General features: G+C 36.6%; 2 protein-coding genes across 3 annotated transcripts; both read right to left on the bottom strand.

The window, feature by feature from the left end:
• Positions 1-1,041: 1,041 nt before the first annotated feature.
• On the bottom strand, positions 1,042-2,273 carry LOC145704562 (troponin T, slow skeletal muscle-like). Of its 2 annotated transcripts, none has more exons than XM_081782014.1 (5): positions 2,181-2,273; positions 2,058-2,127; positions 1,420-1,681; positions 1,185-1,370; positions 1,042-1,148 (listed from the first exon to the last, which is right to left on the bottom strand). In XM_081782014.1, exons 3-5 carry the CDS (start codon positions 1,468-1,470, stop codon positions 1,086-1,088), a joined length of 300 nt encoding a protein of 99 aa, XP_081638140.1. In that variant the 5' UTR covers positions 1,471-1,681; positions 2,058-2,127; positions 2,181-2,273; the 3' UTR covers positions 1,042-1,085. The 2 variants fall into 2 exon arrangements, with proteins under 2 accessions (XP_081638140.1, XP_081638141.1); XM_081782015.1 differs by having other exon boundaries at positions 2,181-2,267.
• A 5,153-nt stretch (positions 2,274-7,426) lies between these two features.
• Positions 7,427-11,666, bottom strand: LOC145703015 (uncharacterized). The gene is made up of 4 exons (XM_081780321.1): positions 11,418-11,666; positions 10,832-10,941; positions 8,907-9,024; positions 7,427-8,142 (listed from the first exon to the last, which is right to left on the bottom strand). Exons 1-4 carry the CDS (start codon positions 11,485-11,487, stop codon positions 8,054-8,056), a joined length of 387 nt encoding a protein of 128 aa, XP_081636447.1. The 5' UTR covers positions 11,488-11,666; the 3' UTR covers positions 7,427-8,053.
• Positions 11,667-18,276: the final 6,610 nt, after the last annotated feature.

Here is an 18,276-nt window from a genome sequence, read left to right as displayed (position 1 = left end):
CATCGACTCGATATAGTTGTTGTTCTTGTTAATGATGTCATCGTTGACATTTCGGAAGAAGAATATATTGTAGAAGATATGATAATTTCAAAAAAATTTTTGCGGGTCTGAAAATCGTAAAAATTCTGAAAGTGCAGTTTTCTTCAGCTTGTTGAGACGAGTCGAATGGTGGGTCAAACTCTTGATAACTCCAAGGATTGACCGGTTAACCGGCTTGTTACCGGAAAATACGTTTCCGCTCGCCGTTTTTGTTCTAGAAATGCTAGGATGATGAATGAACCCGGAAACTGATCCTTATGGTCAGTTCTACTGTGGGCAAAAAGATATTGGTCAAATATATAGCGAAACTTTTGTTAACGATAAAAATTCTAAATTTTGTATGTATTTCGTTGTTGCTGCACCTTCCTAATTTTCGGTCCCATTTTCATAAGAAAATAGAATTTTGGTGATAAGCATCTTATTGTTAGAGATATGATTCTCATTTTTTCACCCACAGAAGAACTAACTTCAAGGACCAGTTTCCCGCGTTTTTTGTCATTCTAGCATTTCTAGAACAAAAAACGGCGACCGGAAATGTATTTTCCGGGAAATTGCCGGCTAACCGGTTAATCATTGGAGTCATCAAAAGTTTGACCCATCATTCGACTCGTCTCGACGAGCTCAAGAAAACTGCACTTTCAGATTTTTTATGATTTCCGGACCCGCAAAAATTTTTTTGAAATTATATTATATGATTTCAGAAGTTGAGATGAAATCCTCTGGCGAAAAAGTTGTTATGTCCTATTCACCTGAGTCTTTAGCGCTGATTGTTATATCGGCAGAAGAATCATGGGAAGAATAAGCGGGAAAATAAGTTGTTCAATCAGCTGGAAGATCAACGGTTAAGTCCTCTTGAGAATAGAGTGAAGTGAAATCTTCTGATTGATTTTTTCTCAGCAAAAATACAAGTTGAAAAAAAAGCTCCATTTTTAGAAGAAAGGGTGTTTATGCTCGATTTATGCGAATACGAATTCGTTTGTTTTCTTGAATAGAGTTTTAAAATTCGTCAAAATAACAAATTTATTTTCATCAAATTTTGTCAAAAATCATTTTCGCGTGTTGATTTTATTCTGTCGCCCGACCAAATCGTGAACTCGTTGTCGCAAAAGCTACAAATCATAAATAAAGCGATGAATCAGCTTTACCTTCAGGTTGTATTGATGTTTTTCGAGCAAAATTTCGAGGTTGTATTTGTCTTCGTTGATTTCAGAAAAGTGGTTGAAAAATTCTAGCGCTTTTTCGGCAAGTTGGGCGCCGGAAAGGTGGTCGATATTGCCGTTTTTTCGCCGAGCAGCGAGCACTTTTTTCTTTTCCTGCTTGTTTCCTCCTTTCTAGTCAAAAAAAAACTTCAAAAACAAAAATTTCAAAATCGGCAGAAACCTTCTGAAGCCGCTTTTTGGGATTGGAAGTAGCGTACTGAATCGCCGCCATCGTCGCTTTTTTCCTCTCCTCTTCTTCCTGCTTTCTTCGATTCTCGATCGCTTCTCGCTTCTCCTTTTCTAGCGCGAGCTGAGCTTCCCGAGCTTTGAGTTTTTGTTTCGAGCTTCGATTTGCTCCTCTCGAACGATTTTGCGATTTTCGATCCGCTTTCTCAAACCTTCCAAATCTTCTTCGTCTTTTTTTCGCTGCTCGAAATGTTGATCTACAATTTATATTTTTAAAATATGATTCGAAATCCTATCCTCAAACTTCAATTCAAAAATTCCAAAATAAAAAGCCGCGTAGCGGCTTTTTCAATTACAAAGTCGCGAAACGGCTTTGTAAAAATCAAATTTTAGGTTAAGATGATATATTATGGCGAAGCCGCTTTGCGGCTTCGTTTCTGAAAAAAAGCCGCTCCGCGGCTTCTTATTTTAACTCTTTTTGACTGATTAAATCAAAAAACGATTGTGCATTTTTCTGGATTACCAATAAGATTGCTGTATTTTGCCTACCGGCCAATCAAAACCCTAATCGAGAAAGTCACTTCCATTTTCGATCATGCTCTCTTACACCCTGTATCAGATTCTTTAAGTTACCGATGAGTTTCTTCAGATCAGCAATATCCTTCTCAACCCTTCGGCGGTGCATTTCATCAAGCATAAAGTCCTTAAATTGCATAAAAACTCCTTGTCATAACTTTTCTTGTTTTCTCAACTTACATTTGCTTTGCCTTGTCGCTCGGCGAAAATCGATCCAGCAAGCGACATTTTGTTACAATTTCTCGTTTTGCTCTTTTTTTTTGACGAAATTTTAGCGACTCAGGTTGAAAAAAAGAGACTCAACACGGACATTTGTGGTTCCTCATTGCTTCCTCGCTAGAATCTAGCAGATTGTGAAATTGCCAACTTCGGGGTGGATGATCCACGTGATTTGAGTCATTGCGATGAGGAAGACTGTCTCTAATTCGAAGATTCGGTCAGAGGGAAACACGTGGCTAACGAATACGGCCGGCTGCTTGGGTCAAAGAATGCCGGATAATTAAAGTCGGCTCGGAAGATGATCTCCTTGGGTCTTGACCGGACCAGATGGCAAGAATTTGGATTTTCTTGATGGAGATACTTGATTGGAAAATGGTTTGTTTAAAATAGTAATTTCTCGAAAACCTGTGTAAATAACCTGAGTCAGGGAAAAACGCGGGTTTTCTTTAAGGATCCTTTAGACCCTGACTCAGGTTTCGAACACAGATACTCAGGCAACAGTGAAAGTAAGCAGAATTCAAATCATCAATTCCAAAAAGTTTCGACTCAAAAATTCCAAGAATAGAAATCTGAAAACGTGAATCTGGGCGCGCCCTTCTTAACAATTCTAAAACTGCTGCGCTTTATCTTCGATCGCCTTGTCAAACTGGGCACTCTAAAAGATGTAGATTGCGTAATCCGGCGAAGCCGCTTTTTGGATGGCCCAGGCGATCTGGTAATTTTATCTCGCTTTCATGAGTAAATCCGCTAGCACGATGCACGAAATAAGAGGATCACAAATACAACTCGGCTTTCTTTGCATTTTTGGGCGCTTTCTTCTACAAGAAATTCGAGAAGAAAAAGATGGTGCTTGAAAAACACATCTTTGATCGTTGAAAAACTGAACCAGAGCGCTAGAACTGTATGTAATCCTGTCCATCTGGCTTGGACAGATTTTGGTGATCCCATTAAAATCTTTGAAATCCTGGAATTTGCGCCTCGTCACGATTCTAGATGTGTGAGTAGAGGAATTTACATTTTTTTCGGGCAGCTGAAATATTTCAAATCTGATATAAAAATTCAACCAGACACGAGATTACGGCCATCGAGCTGACCAGTCTCGTCTGTAAGTTTTCCCGTAAACTCATTCAAGATAAATTTATTTCGAATTTTTCTATAGCCAATTTGTTTACAGTTCTTTTATCGGTTGAAGATTCTAGAAAAGAATTTTTACGAAAATGAGGAAGGTTGATTCGGCTGAATTAAAGTTTTTTTTATTAATTTTTTTGATATTTAAATTATTTTTATAAAGTCAAAATACGCTTATTTTTGAATGTTCTTTCCTGTAAAAAATTTGTTTGACCAGTTCTTTGCCTATTTTAATCGAATTAAGAAGCTTCTTCTAGGTCGACAAAAACACTCTTCATTTAGCGATTTTAGCGCTAGAAGCCCCTTTTTAGTAGGATAACTAAAAGATTGTTAGCGTTAAAAATCTATTTTGAGTTTGAATAATTCATTTTCGACTGAGCAAAATCCATAAAAAATTTACTGAATAATAATGATAATTTTTAAATTTCATGTTTTCTAGAATTTGTTATTTCTATAAATCAATCAGAAATAGAAAAATGATAACAAGCTTGGTAAAAATGGCCGGAAAAAATATAAATTTTCGATTTTGACAAAAATTTTGTCTTTGACAGAAATCATTTATAGGTAGGGGAAATCACTAATAATTGAGCTTTTTTTCTAGCTAAGTACGGTGGGCGTATAATACATTTTTAGAATCCCCAGAAGCTGGGGATCATGTATTATATGACCCCCCTACTAAGCCAAAAAAAAAGTCGATTTATTAGTGATTTACCCTATTTATAGGGTTGTTTTTATGGCTTATCGAGCTCCCGAAATCACCTGAAAAAAACCTCTTATCATAGCCTGAGGCGCACGAACATTTTTTTGAAATTCCTACGAACTGACATATCTCACGCTAGAATTGATGAAATCATATGATTAAAATATCTGTGAAAAGCTCAGCTTCTGACGAATGGGGCAAGAAAAAGAAATTTGAAAAAAAATTATTTTCACTGGCAAAATAATTATTTCAAATTTTCGGCCAATCAGAAAAGTCGATTTTACATAATAATTTTTACGTTGCCCCAATCCTCAGAATCTAAGCTTTCGATTGATATCTTCATCGCTTGATTTCATAAAGTATCACGCGAGTTATGGCTGTTCGAAGGCTAAAAATTTATATTTTTTCCGGCCAATTCAAAATTATTAAATTATCTTTGTATTATAAAAAGCTCGCTTATGTGAAATTTAAAATCAAACTAGCAATTTAATTATCAAAATAATCATTTAAAATTGATAATTTTTAATTTTGTCGACTTAAATTGGACAATGAGCGTTTTGAAAGTAGTCGCTTTTCAAAGATCACTTTTTTTCGTGACGCCCTTATGAATTCGTTGTAAAGCTTATTTTTTATTAATTTTTAAGGCAAAAATTTTAGTTTGATTTTAATTTTATGATTAACTAAAACGAATAAAAATTTACAAAATATATAGTTTTCAAATATTTTTTAGTAAATTTTCGATTCTAAAATGATTTTGTTATTTTTCGAAGAATTCTAGAATTATTCTAGAAAATAATTTTTATCAAAAATTTTGCTTTTTACAGTAAGTTTTTAGAACTGGAAGTTATTTTGACTGACTGACAGTTAGAAAAAGCTCGAAAAACGAAGAACGTTTAGAAAACTCTGGCGATAAAGCTCGTACCTTATCAAAAAGGGCTTAATTTCAGCCTTTGCGCGGCGCGAAAAAGTGAGCTCTCCAAAAGAAAGTATTCCACAACTTTTTCCTCTCTTCCTTCTTTTCTGACAAAGCCGTAATCCCTAATTATCCGCAGCCCAAAATCTTACGTTTTTCTAACGCTACAGCTTAAAATTTTGAGATAAGATTATCTCGCTACTTTCGCGGCCGATTTCACAAGATTAGCGTTTCACGTAATCGACAACTTTTCAAATTTTGATTTCAATCTTCATTTTTTCATCTTCATCAAATAAAAGTCAACTTCAAGGAAAAATATTTTATTGCAGCGCAAATAGCAGTTCTTTTGAAAGCTCCGATCCTTGTTTTTGAATAAAATCTGTATTCTTTGATGACGCAGTCGTATTTATGTTTTCAGCGAAAATCGCTTCCTTAGAACGCGCCCTAGAATCGCTTATTCCGACCTAATAACAAGCTTCTTTGATGACGACTGTGGTGGAACCCGATAAGCAAAACTCGAAAATTGAGTTTCCTTCAATTTCACAAGCGCTATAACTCTCCTGATTGCTTTTGAAAGAAATTAACATTTTTCAAGAAAAATTTGAGAAAAAATTTGAGGAAAAAAATTACTACTTGTTTTCGAGCTCGCTCGCGGTAAACAAAATAAGCCGAAAGAAGTTCCATCCGCGCCGCGAGTTCTCACCGTTTTGGAAATAGCAATTTTCATCGCGACGAGCATTTTCCTACCCACATACATATTTCTCCGGCGATCTGGAAGTTTTTCGCGGCTACGGCTTATTGGATTTCTTTGGGAGGTTGTATTCAGACATTTTAAGGAAGAAAATGTGGAATTAACCAATTTATAAAAGTGCATTTTCGGATAACCAATAAGATTGCTGTATTTCGCCTACCAGCCAATCAAAACCATGACCCATAAAATCAAATTTTCGGGTTTATGAAAGTGATTTTAAAGATCAGGGTTTTGATTGGCCGGTTGGCAAAATTGGTCATTAAAAATTCTTTTCCATAAGTTGGTTAAGTCTGTTTTTTCCAGAAATTATGATTTTTGAATTATTTTGACTGGTCATCTCGATAATCCGTTTTTGATCCCCGCGATGCTCTCTCCAAAACCGCCGAAAATCAGCGGAAGGCTGCGACCTTTTTCCACGAGTCCGCGAAGTATGAAAAACGTCGCCGATTATTTTCGTTAGGAACTGGCCAACCGCGTCATGGAAAAACATTTTTGCAGGGCGGTGTAATTACGATTTCCAAATTGTAATTTCGGCGGCTTAAGACGCGCCAGCCTATGGGATTAAATTCCACTCCACGATTTTTTGACTGGGAATTGACTTTCGATTTTGAGAAATATTTTTTTTTCTCATAAAAAAATTCTGCTAGGTTTCTTCTTGTTTTCAAGATCTTCCATCAGGTGAGGTCCTCCGGGGTCCTCTGAAGTCTCACATGATTTTTTTTCTTTGAATAAATCCAGTGAAATCAGTTACAGTTTGTAAATTGAAAAATTCTTCGAAAAAGATTACTCTTCTTTTTATTTTAAATTTTTCCAGCAAGAGGGGTCCTCCAGGCAAGAAGGAAAATGAAAACTGCTCGCTTGGTGTCGCTTATTCGGGCTTTTGTTTTCGGGGCAATCATCAAAAATCATCGGTAAGATGGTTTCTTTTGAGCTCTCACTCTCTTTAAAAATTTATACTGTGACACCCTTAAGATTGAATTTGTCGAAAAGAGAACAAATGAATTTAACCCTCTCTCGACCTGTTTCTTTTTCTTTGATTTTCGGACAACAACCAAAGTAAACCGCCCAAGCTCTTTTTATTTACCCTTCAACTGTCTAAAAACACAGTTTCGGTCTTTTTTATTTTTTCAAAAACCGCGAAAACAGCGCATAAGCCTTGTTAGAGCACTCGTTTAGCGGAGCCAGTACCGCTACTTGTGGCAGCTTGAGCGCCATGTGATCGCGAGATATTTGACGAAATTAGAAAGATTTGAATCTATTTCCAGTTGCTTAAAATGATTTGGACGATCAAGTGGTTTTTCTCAGGGAATTTTTTTCTATAAGTTTTCGCTCAAAAATCTAAATTTAAATAATTATAGGTATAATAGGGTTTTCATTGGGTGAAACGAATTCATTAAAGTGATTTTATGGATCATGGTTTTGATTGGCCGGTAGGCCAAATACAGCAATCTAATTGGTAATCCAAAAAAGATCTAAACCAATAAGATTGCTGTATTTTGCCGAGTCGGTAGTACCGACCAATCAAAAAGGAAGGTGTCTGGAACCGACTAAAAATTTCGACAAATTTTCCGTGGGTGGCTACTCGGCTGCTGATTGGCCGGTTTTCCGAATCCAGGCTACTGATTGGTTGAAAATTACCACGGAAAATTTTTCAAAATTTTTTGTCGGTTCCACACACCTTCTGCGAAAAAGAGACGTTTTTGAAAGTTAGAAGTTTTTGTTTATTGACAGAATAAATTGGAATCTTCATTTGTACAGCCTCTGTCGTTGTCTTTTTTTTTCTTGATTTTGTCACGTGTTTTTTCGCGGTGGTTTTTGCTTTCGTCATTTCTTGATCTCCTTTACGGCCCTTTTTTGAAACGGCTTTTTTGAAAATTCGGAAATTTTAAATTTGGAAATTTGAAATGAGAATTTTTGAAATATGCTCATTTCATATTGATTTTAGTTTATTTACAAAAATGGCGATTTTTTCCGAGGAAGGTCGCGTCGACAAAAAATAGCGACAAAATTTGCGTTGGCGCTATTTGAAGCTGCTGATTGGCCTAAAGGCCAAAGCCAGCTTTCTGATTGGCTAAAAATTTTTCGCATTTTCTTTGTCGGCTCGAGCCGATTTTTCCTCATTTTTGACTAAAAAATAATTTTTTGAGTCGAAAAATTAGATTTTGAGTCGAAAGCTGATTTATTGGTAACTCAAGTTTTTTGACTCAAAACTGAGTTTTTTTAATTAAATGTGCAATTTTTTACGTAATCGATAATTTTTTTTTAATGAAAGTGATTTTAAATTTTAGTTTCGGGAATAATATTTATGGGCAATTGCAAGTTGTTTTAGGTAAAGGAGCTCCTTAATAATTCGATACGATTACCGAGGCAGGATAGCTTTCAGGAGTTCTAGTGACGCAATACCACGTGACTGCCGACATGATGAAAATCACTGAAAACAGAAATTAAATCGACGTTTATTACATAATCAAAAAGGCAAATGACTGTTATCGGGATTTTTTAATAGTACTCAAGTACAAAGAAAATTTGCGCTTATCAGTAAAAAACGAAGCATCCAAGTCGAGGCGATAAGATTGTTATGGCTCCTCCCCACGTTATTTCCCAGAAAGGCAAAGAGTTACAAGAACCCTTTTTTGACAATCGTGATTAGACCGGGGTTTACTTTTTGTTGACAAAATTTGTTTTACAGAATTTCTAGTTGTATTCGAAAAGTGATAAAAATAGAAATAGAGACAAGAGAGTGACAAAAATCATCACTTTCGCTCAAAAAAAAATCAATAAGAAGCGCTTGACCAATCAGAAATCGACAAAAATTTCGAAAAAATCTTGCGTGGGCGGCTACTCGGCTGCTGATTGGCCGGTTAGCCGAATGAAGGCTTTTGATTGGCTGAAAATTTCCAAGCGAAATTTGTCGATATTTTTTTTTTCGACTCCGAGTCGGCAATCTTGAACAAAAAATACTCATTTTGATTGGTTATTTTAACTTCTCAATAAATTTTCATCAAATTTCTTACAGTGAGAAGTCCGACTGAACTGTAAAAATTGAAACGTGTGGGTCTTTTCTTATCAGTGTATAATTACATCTATCTATCCATATTTCCCCCCAGACTTGTCAGGAGAGTCTCTTTTATCTTTTCGAGCAACACGAGGCTGGGTGTTATAATTGCCCCCCTTTTTTCTTTAACATTTCTTTACCTAGCGCGCCGACAAGGCAGATAATGGCGACAGGGACGGCGTAGTTTTCTTCGAGCTCACGCTCTCCAGCTTCGAGGATTTCGCGAGTTAGAACGCATGTTTTCTTATCTTCATAAAGCTAAACGAAATTATGGTCATTTTTCGAAATTTACGTTTTCGAGAAATTATAGTCGCAAATTGGGATTTACTGCAGCGCTGGAAAAACAAACCCGTTCTTTTTAGAAAATTATGAAAACTTAAGGGTCTACACATCAAAAATTAAAATTTTTTTCTCAAATAGCAAAGTCACACCCTTATTAAAAGCAAGATTTTATTTTTATTAGTTTTTTAATGTAAGTTTATAACAATCCCGATTTAAAAAAAATTCAAAGTTATTGATATCCTCAATTGCTTTTTGTCAGAAAAATTCATTGAGATACTCCTCTTTTATAAAATTTTCTACAAAATTTCCTTTTTTTTTCATGAATTCCGTTGTTCAGTATTCCTGGTTGCCGAGTTTGAAAAAAGTCGATTAATGTTGAACAGCTTAACCTTCAAGGGTCGGAATTAGAAAGCGACAAATTCGTCGTTTTGCGTGTGTTGAGTAATTTCTGGGCCCGGCCACAAATGCCAGCTTCTCTATTTGGCAAAGAGCAGCAACCCGAAACGCGAAATGGGGGAGCGAAAACAGAAATTAAGGGACTAACGTGTGAAAAGGCCAGCGCAATTTACTTGAGAGCTAATAATGACCTTTTTAGAAACAAATTCGCATGATGTAAAATTTTTAATAACGGTAATTTTTTTTTGTTTCATTATTGCCTGACGAGAATAGATTTAAGGGTCTCAACTTCCAATTGAAAAAAAATTAAGGGAGTTTGAACGAATTTTTTTGGGATGGTGCCTTGAACGGAGCACACTCAAATGCTGTGCGCGCTCATTTGCTCAGGCGCTCAAATGCTCGGACGCTCTTTTGCTCGGACACGAGCGAAAGAGTGTCCAAAGCGAATGAGCGTTTGATTTAATTGGTCGAAAATTAGCACAAGAATATTTCTCCGAAAATAAACAATTAAAAGTGATCACCAGCGTATTATCACTCTAAATGCTGTATTTTCTAAATATACGCTAAAATGACTCATTGTGTGATCATCTTAACAATTCTGAACAATTATTACATAACACTTGATGACTTATTGAAAAAAAAAATAATGTCCATTTTCATTTCTTCCCGATGATTTCGTGTTTTTCGAAATTGTTCCGAATTTATTTCGATAAAACTCTAAGAATTGGCACCACTAAATCATGGTTTATGTCCTGTATAACATTTTTCATCGTCGACCAATTAAATCAAACGCTCATTCGCTTGGACACTCTTTCGCTCGTGTCCGTGCAAAAGAGCGTCCGAGCATTTGAGCGCCTGAGCAAATGAGCGCGCACAGCATTTGAGTCAAAAATATTTCGACAAATTTTGCGTGGGCGGCTACTCGGCTGCTGATTGACCGGTTTGCCAATCCAGGCTTCTGATTAGTTGAAAATTTCCACGCAAAAGTTGTCGAAATTTTTGTCGGTTCAAGACACCATTCCATTTTTTTATTAAATCTTCGGCAAAATTGAATAATCATTGAAAAAAAAAGAATAAAAAAGAAATCTCCCGTCAAAAAATTAAAATTAACTTGCCAAGTGCCAAAGAACCAAAGTGCTTGAACGTCCCTTCCACGGAAAAAAAGGAGAGCTGAATGAAATTCATGTTTCCAGAGCAAAAACTACTCTTTCCAACTGATTTTCTTTTGTTGGAAAACGAGGTGTTTTGATTAAAAGGAACTGAGAAAACGCTGTCAAAACAGAAGAACACGAAATCTAAGAAAATATTGATCGAAAAAAAATCGGGTTTAATGGATTTTTAAAAGAGAAAGATGAAGGTTTTTAGAATGAGAGTTGTATCAACTCACCTTGTATCCGAAATGGCAATTGCAGAGCGCGCCGTAAAGAGGATTCATGACGCAAATGTGATCGCAGCCGGGGTCGTTTTCTGGCGTACAAAGGCCTTCCACATTTTCGACTAAATGAAACACGTTTTTTTCGAAAGCGAAAAACACAATAGCTATTTACAACTGCGCATTGCTGCAAATGCTCAATTTTGTGTGACACGCAAAAAGAATATGCTCAATTTGCATTTCAGAATCGTTTTTGAAAGATTTTTTTTTAATTAAGATATTTTTTTTATCTTTCATTCAACTAATTATTTTCTAAAAAAAATAAGCCTGTTTTTCTTTTTGCCTGTGAAGAAAACCTGAGTCAGGTTCTAAGCTTCTAAAAAACTAAAATAAAGAGCTAATTTTGCGAAGCCGCTCCGCAGCTTTGTTTGAAAAAAAAGCCGCTTCGCGGCTTTTCATTTAAGCACTTCAGAACCTGACTCAGGTTTTTTACACTGATTTTCGAGCCAAAAATGAGGCAGACACATAATTTTTGGCTAAAAATCAGGAAAAAAACATAAAAAGATTCATTCTTTCAAGAAAAAATGATATGAAAACGAACCTTTACTCCTAGCAGAAGTTTTGGCCAAAAGAGCCGCAAAACAGAGGATTTTCAACACTTGTGCAATCATGTTTTTTTTTTCAATTTTGTTTTCTTTCTTTGAGTTTTATCAAATTCTTCCTGAGCAATTTTCTTCTTTTGCGGCAATTTATCTCTCTATTTTTTATGGAAGACCTTTATCGGCTGGATAAGGAAGCTTTTTCTTGAAAATTAAAAAGTAAATCAAGCGAGTGAGTTTGGCGAAAAGAGTTGAAGTTTTGATGACTTTTGGAATTTTTTCTCGAAAGCGGAAAAGAGCGCCTCTACCACCGCGCGGTCCGCGGCGCGCGCTTTGCGCGAAGGTGGCGCTAACGAGTTAATCGAGCGAAGAGGGCTTTCTCTGAAGATATTTGTGCGATTGATTTGAATTTTACTGAATTGATTATATTTATAACCATTGAATTGTAAAATTTCATGTTTAAAAAGTTAATTAAACTTAAATCAATAATTATAATTAATTTTTTTTTTCAATTTATATAAAATGCTCAAAATAGATTAAAAAGTATTTTTTTCGTTTATTATATTCCCAAGAAAAACGGCTCAATTTTTTTAGATATTCGAGAATAATCAGTTTCAAAAACCGTAACTCAGAGAAAAACAAATGAAACATCTAGTTTTTTGATTAATTTTTTCTTTGGGTTTTTAATTTTAAGAGAAATCAGACCTATATCTCTGATATTCATTTTTTTATCAACTTTTAATGAACTCATATTCAAATTGAAAAATAAAACAATAACCCTTTTCCGGAAAATTCGTTTGCTGCCCTTTTCGCCAGAGTCAGAAGCTCTGGCGACCTTCGTTTTTTTAATTCGGTGAATAATTAGGCGTTGAATATCAACGATGCTGAAATTCAACACTGACCCGTCACATTATTTTTCCGTAAAGCCGCTTTCCCAGCTCTCCATCAACTCATTAGAGAGCGCGAAAATGGATCAGGCGAAAAATGGAAGGTTCCTATTTCAATGCGTTTTTTGAAAATATTATTATATAACCCGATAGAAACGGGAAAATTATTAGAACGCCAATTTCCGATTTCTTTTTTTTTTTATCTTCGTCGAGGAAACTGAACATGAGTCGTGAATTTTATCGCTTTCGCGGTAAAAGCCATCTTGTTCAATTCTCCAGACGGCTTTATTCTTTCAGGCGCTTTAATTTGATTAGCATGTTGCATTTAGATAAGGATTAAAAGGAAAATAACCGGTGTGGATAATTTTGTATTATTTTTTTTTTAAACAAAAGTCTGGACTTATATTTGAAGAAACCCACAATATTTAACCCCCTAGCGCATGAAAAACAAACTATCATATACAAAAGTTTTTCTGCATACGCTAGGGGGTTAAATTCCCAGACGCGGAAAGCAAAAGTTTTCCAACTTCTCGGCTCAATAACCTGTGTAGAAAACCTGAGTCAGGATTCTTTAAAGGTTTGAGAAAAAGCTGCGTAAGGGTTTTCTCTTGAAACAAATCCTGAGTCAGGTTTTCTACACGTGTTCTCGAGCCCGGAAGCCGGAAAACCTTTCTTCCATGCGTCGAAAAATTTAACCCCCTAGCGTATTCAAAAAGCTTTTCGTGCACGCTTTTTTGTCCTTCATGCGCTAGGGGGTTAAACCGAATCGATTCAGCATCATCTTTTCCATTCTGTCAAAGTGAACCCATTCGCGCGAATTGGTCTTTTTCATGTCCGCACTTAGTAGTTCCCACTCGGCCGAAAATTTGGAAACAGGCGAAGCTTTGTAAAATTTCGCGCTAGCTTAAAACTGACGTCCAAAATTCAGCAGCGAATTCACCCTGGAAAATTGAAAATCAATGGCCTTTTTTCTTGAACACGTACTTTTTTAACTAAATTTTTAATTTTCAAAATTTTGAAAAAAATTGAAAAATTGAACTTTTTCGATTCAAAATTAATCTCGTGTTTTTTCCGCTGTGACGTCTTTGAGCGTTTTGGCAGGAGATTACAAAAATTGAAAAATCAAAAAGGAGGAAATGGCGCATCTTGAGTTTTGCCAAATTGTCAGCTTTGGCAGGGGCACTAGTCTTTTTCTAAACTGAGGAAATGTTCGCTAAGGGTCTCTGCCGGAAGACAGTTGATCTCGACAAAACTCGTTTCCCGCGAGCTCCCGGGCTATTCCCGAAAAATTGGCTTATTTACTTTTTCTCACACGTTAGAACACGTTTTTTTTTTCAATAATTTAACCCATTGCTGCGAAGTTGCAAAAATAATGGTCTTGAGGCAAATCAATTTCGTTTTGATAAAACGTCTTGAGATTTGAGATAAACTTCGTTATATTCGTTGGAAACGCGTTTTTCTCCAAAAATCCGACCAGCACATTGAATGCTCTTATCAGTATCCTGCTGGCTGATATCAATGTTGGAGATTGGAGTGCTCCTACAACCAGAGGTCTACTTTCTTTCTTGAAGGAGGCGAACTTGATGAAAATGGCGAAAAAGAGGATTTTATAAGTCCAAATAGATTTAACCCCCTAGCGCATAAGAAATCAAAAAGCCTGCGCGACAGGTCCTCAGACATGCGCTCGGGGGTTAAATTTCAAAATGCTTGTTTTTTGAGAGAATACGAAAGGGTTAATAATTTTTTTTTTTTGAAAAAGAAGCATTTTGAAGTTTAACCCCTGCGTGGTAAGCTTTCAAAAATACGCTAGGGGGTTAAATTTCAAAATTCGTCTTTTTCGAGAAAAAGGTTTAAAATAAAGCAGAAATCTCGACTTTCCTAAAATTGCTTATCAAAAACGGTTGTCCTTAATTCTGCCGAATTAGAGCACGTTGTTTTCTTTGCGGAATCAAAGCAATTTTTCCAGCTGGAGGTGCTCTGTCCGCGCATTCTTCCTTCTACTTTTACAGCTCCCATTATCGCCCGCCAGAGTGTCCTCTAACTCTGGAATTCGACAAAACCGAAACAAATCGAATGACAGTTATGCTAAACGACTCGTTCTTTCTTTTTTGCTTTTGTAGACGCGAATTCTTCGAATTTTCAAAATCATGAAAACTCATGAAAGATCGAAACCTTTGATTTGTCATTTGAGCTCACCGAAAAACCCGAAAATCCGTCACACCTTTTCCCCCTCCTTTTTGTCAGATTATCTTTTTTGATTCTTGCTGACGTTGTATCAAGCACTTGGATCATCTTTCGCGCTCAACGATTGATTTTCCCAAAAATATGAAAAACGATTTCGCCGCGAAATTGCCGGTTCAGAGCCAAGCATTAAGTCATTCTAGATATTGGAGGACCCCGAGTTTCGCCGTAAACGAGCATTTTATAACGTGTGTTGCAATTTTTTTGCTTTTTGAATTTTTTCTTCTTCGTTTTTTTCTGCTTGATCATCGATATTTTTAGATGAACCTGCATGTGGTCATTTCAATAAGTCTGGCGCGGAATTCCTGCTGCTGTTGGAAAGCCACAAGTATTTTGGTGTTTTGGTGCTCACCCACTAGGCGACTCCTGCCATTTCAGATTCTGCGGCCTGATCGTTTGTATACTACTTACGCGGCAGCGCCTAAGCCGATTCGGTACGATTTCCTTTTCTGCGATAGAAAGAGGCTAGAAGCATGCGTGGAACATACCAAGGCGGGGATCTTGGGAGATTTTAACGCTGGTTAGATGCTTCGGAGTGAGGCAACTTGTTTTTGAAAATGCTTTGAATGAAAATGATTAAACAAATTATTCTTTATATGTATCAAAGCAAATTATAGAAATTGTTTTCTGAAGTGAAAAGACCATGTGCTTTTTGATGACCTTTTTTTAGAGAGAATAAATATTTTTGAAACATCATTGTTAATTAATTAATCAAGTCACTTTTATTAAAAAATCACGAATCATCACGTTTCTTATTGGATTTTTTCAGGAAATGTATGAATCTTACAGTATGATAAGTTCGTGTTCTTTATCTTTTTCTTATCTATAGCTATACTTTATTAAGTCTTGGTATTTTTGCACACGTTTGTATTCTTGCACACGCCCATTGTTTTCGTCAATCTTGAAAAGTTTTTTTAAGGTTTCGTTTTCAACTGTTAATCGTTCAATTTCTCTTTTGAATCTAAATTCTTGCAACTTTTTCTCCTCTTTTGTTTTCGCCAGATTTTTTTCTAATTCCTCGATTTTGTCTTCTCGTTTCTTTGAAACAAGGCGATGCTCCGGTTGCTCTGCTCTTTTATCCTCTTCTAGCTTTCTAATCTTTATGTTCATTTGATTCATCTGTTCCATGAGTCTATGAAGAAATGCTGCATCTGTCGACGGGCTTTCCTGCAAAGTTGGATCATTTCTATAGTCGCCAAGAGTACTCTCTGAAATATCGCTTTCGTCGGCTCTCATGGTCGATTTCTTCAATTTTTAAGGTAAGAAAAGCCAGAGGGAAGGGTTAACTATTAACAAGAAGAGTAATCGAATTGTTTACTCTTTGCCAGCAAATTCTATTCATTCAGAAAAATGAGTCGAGCGAAGAGATACCGTTTTTTTCCCTCTTTTGCTGTTGTTTGGAAACCGCTGAAATTTCCGTTCAATCTCCCGCTGCGCTTTTTAAAACGTGTTATCAGCACTCCCCTCGGCGCGATGAGAGGTCCTTCCGACCAACCAAAATTCGCACTCGAGATAAAGTTAAGTCAGTGCCGAGGATTTTCCTCCCTACTGCAGAGATAAAAATCTTAATCTCGAGATAAGCCTGTTTCGCTCACGTGATTTCGCTGTCCAAAATAAATTATTGCTTCTTTTTCAAATTAATCGAAAAAAGGGTTGATTATTATTTGGCCCTTGAGAAACCTCGAGAACCGCAAAAGAACCTGTGTAACTGAATACCAAGCCGGATTGATAATATACAATTACGCTCAATTCGAAAATAGTCGTTAAAAATTAGACTTTTCTCAAGTGAATTTGAAATGAATGAATTTGCGAATTCAAGGGAACCTCTTTCCGGCTCGGAAAATATTTAAGGGTATACCCTCTTATTTCGTCAAAAATGGCTCTTTTTTCCGCATTTCTGAGGATTTTTGCGTCAAAAAAAAAAGAAAATGTGGATCAAAACTAAAGACTTTATAATTTGATGAATCAAAAAAATAATTTCAGGATGCTGATTGGCTCATTAAAAAAATTTGGTTTTCTTTTCACTTGTACTGAAATTTTTAGTTCGACAATAAATTTTGATAAAATTTTGAAATTTGAGCTTTTGATTGGCTGATAGACGAATAACTGGATTTTGATTGGCGCAAAATTTCGATTTTTATCTATTACAGCACCTTTTCGATTTGGTTGATATTTGAATCGCGATTAAAAAGCGCCTTAAATTTTGCGAAAAACATGAAAGTCGTAATGGTCTCTTGATCCAACGTCACTTTTCGAGAGTTCGGCAAAAGAGCCTCCTCCTTTCGGACTCCACTTTCTGAAGAGTCAAAGAACCTTAACCACGTCATTATTTCCCCGACGACATAAATATTCTTTCCCTTCCAAACGACAGTAGTTCGAAATCAAGTCATAAGTTGGCTTCTGTCCACGTTTTGTGACTTTAGCGAAAACCGCAAAACAACTACTCGCAAGTCAATTTTCGCCATGATTCGTTTGGAAAGCTTGGGAAACTTAGATTCACGAGTTTTTTCTTTTTCCAAATTGACAGGAATTATGGCGAGTGATGGCATTTTCATAAATCACGAATCTCGGCTCGGAAACCTGTGTAGAAAACCTGAGTCAGGTTTTGGAAGATCTCTCAGACCCTGACTCAGGTTTTCTTCAAATGTTTCCGAGCCCAGATGAATCAGAATAAGATTTTTAAAATTCTTTTTGAGATACGGTTTTTCAGCGAAAACGTTGTTTGTTGGGGCAAGAGGGATTGTTTGACTATCTGCGCTAACGTGTTTGATAGTTGGCTTAAAAGATCATCCCTCAAGAAAACACTTCTTTGACACGGTAAATCCTCGATTATTTATGCTTCGGCGAAAATATTTTTTTTGATACGGTGAATTTTCCTTGGCTCAACAAGCTGAGAAGAAAACCTGAGTCAGGGTCTGGAAAATGATACTGAAGATTTTTCAGACCCTGACTCAGGTTTTCCGGAAAATCGTTTTTTTCAGCTAGCTTCGGCAACCTGTGTGAAAAACCTGAGTCAGGGTCTGACAAATCTTCAGTATTGCTTTCAGACCCTGACTCAGGTTTTCTACACAGGTTGCTGACTCTAGTAATTTTCATTAAACTTGTCCTTGCCTTTCCAAATGATTAAAATTCCGCGAAATTTCGTCTTCACTTTTCGCCTTCTCGGGTCAGTAATCGAACATTTCTTGGTTTGATACTCTCAACGCAGATTCTACTTGTGCGGTTTCTGCGCCACTTGGACTCTTAGAGCTATTTCTAAATTGGCGTCAGGGAAACATTAAAACTGCGGAAAGCGGCGCGAAAAAAGGCGCAACTGTCTCCGCAGCGGACATGCAATGGCCATTCTAGCATTCCGCAGCGGGCACGTTTCAGTACGGGAAATCAAATGACGCTAATTTTGATGGGAACGCCGGTTGAACTTACAGGAAATCAATGGGTGCCAAATCGCCACTCGATTTTTCGAAGAAAAAAGGGGTTAAAAATGGGATGGTGTCTGGAACCGACAAAAAAAATTACGACAAATTTTGCGTGGGCGGCTACTCGGCTGGTGATTGGTCGGTTTGGCGAATCCAGGCTTCTGATTGGTTTAAAATTTCCACGCAAATTCTGTCGAAATTTTTGTCGGTTCAAGACACCTCCGGGAGGAGAGTTGCAAATTTGCTGAGCTGAGTGAGCTGAGCTGGCTGAGTGAGCTGAGCAGTCACTCAGCTCAGCTCAGCTCACTGATTTTCGA

Source organism: Oikopleura dioica, chromosome PAR, assembly GCF_907165135.1.
Source record: "Oikopleura dioica chromosome PAR, OKI2018_I68_1.0, whole genome shotgun sequence".
NCBI classification, from domain to species: Eukaryota; Metazoa; Chordata; class Appendicularia; order Copelata; family Oikopleuridae; genus Oikopleura; species Oikopleura dioica.
This window is presented reverse-complemented; position numbering and strand designations above follow the sequence as displayed.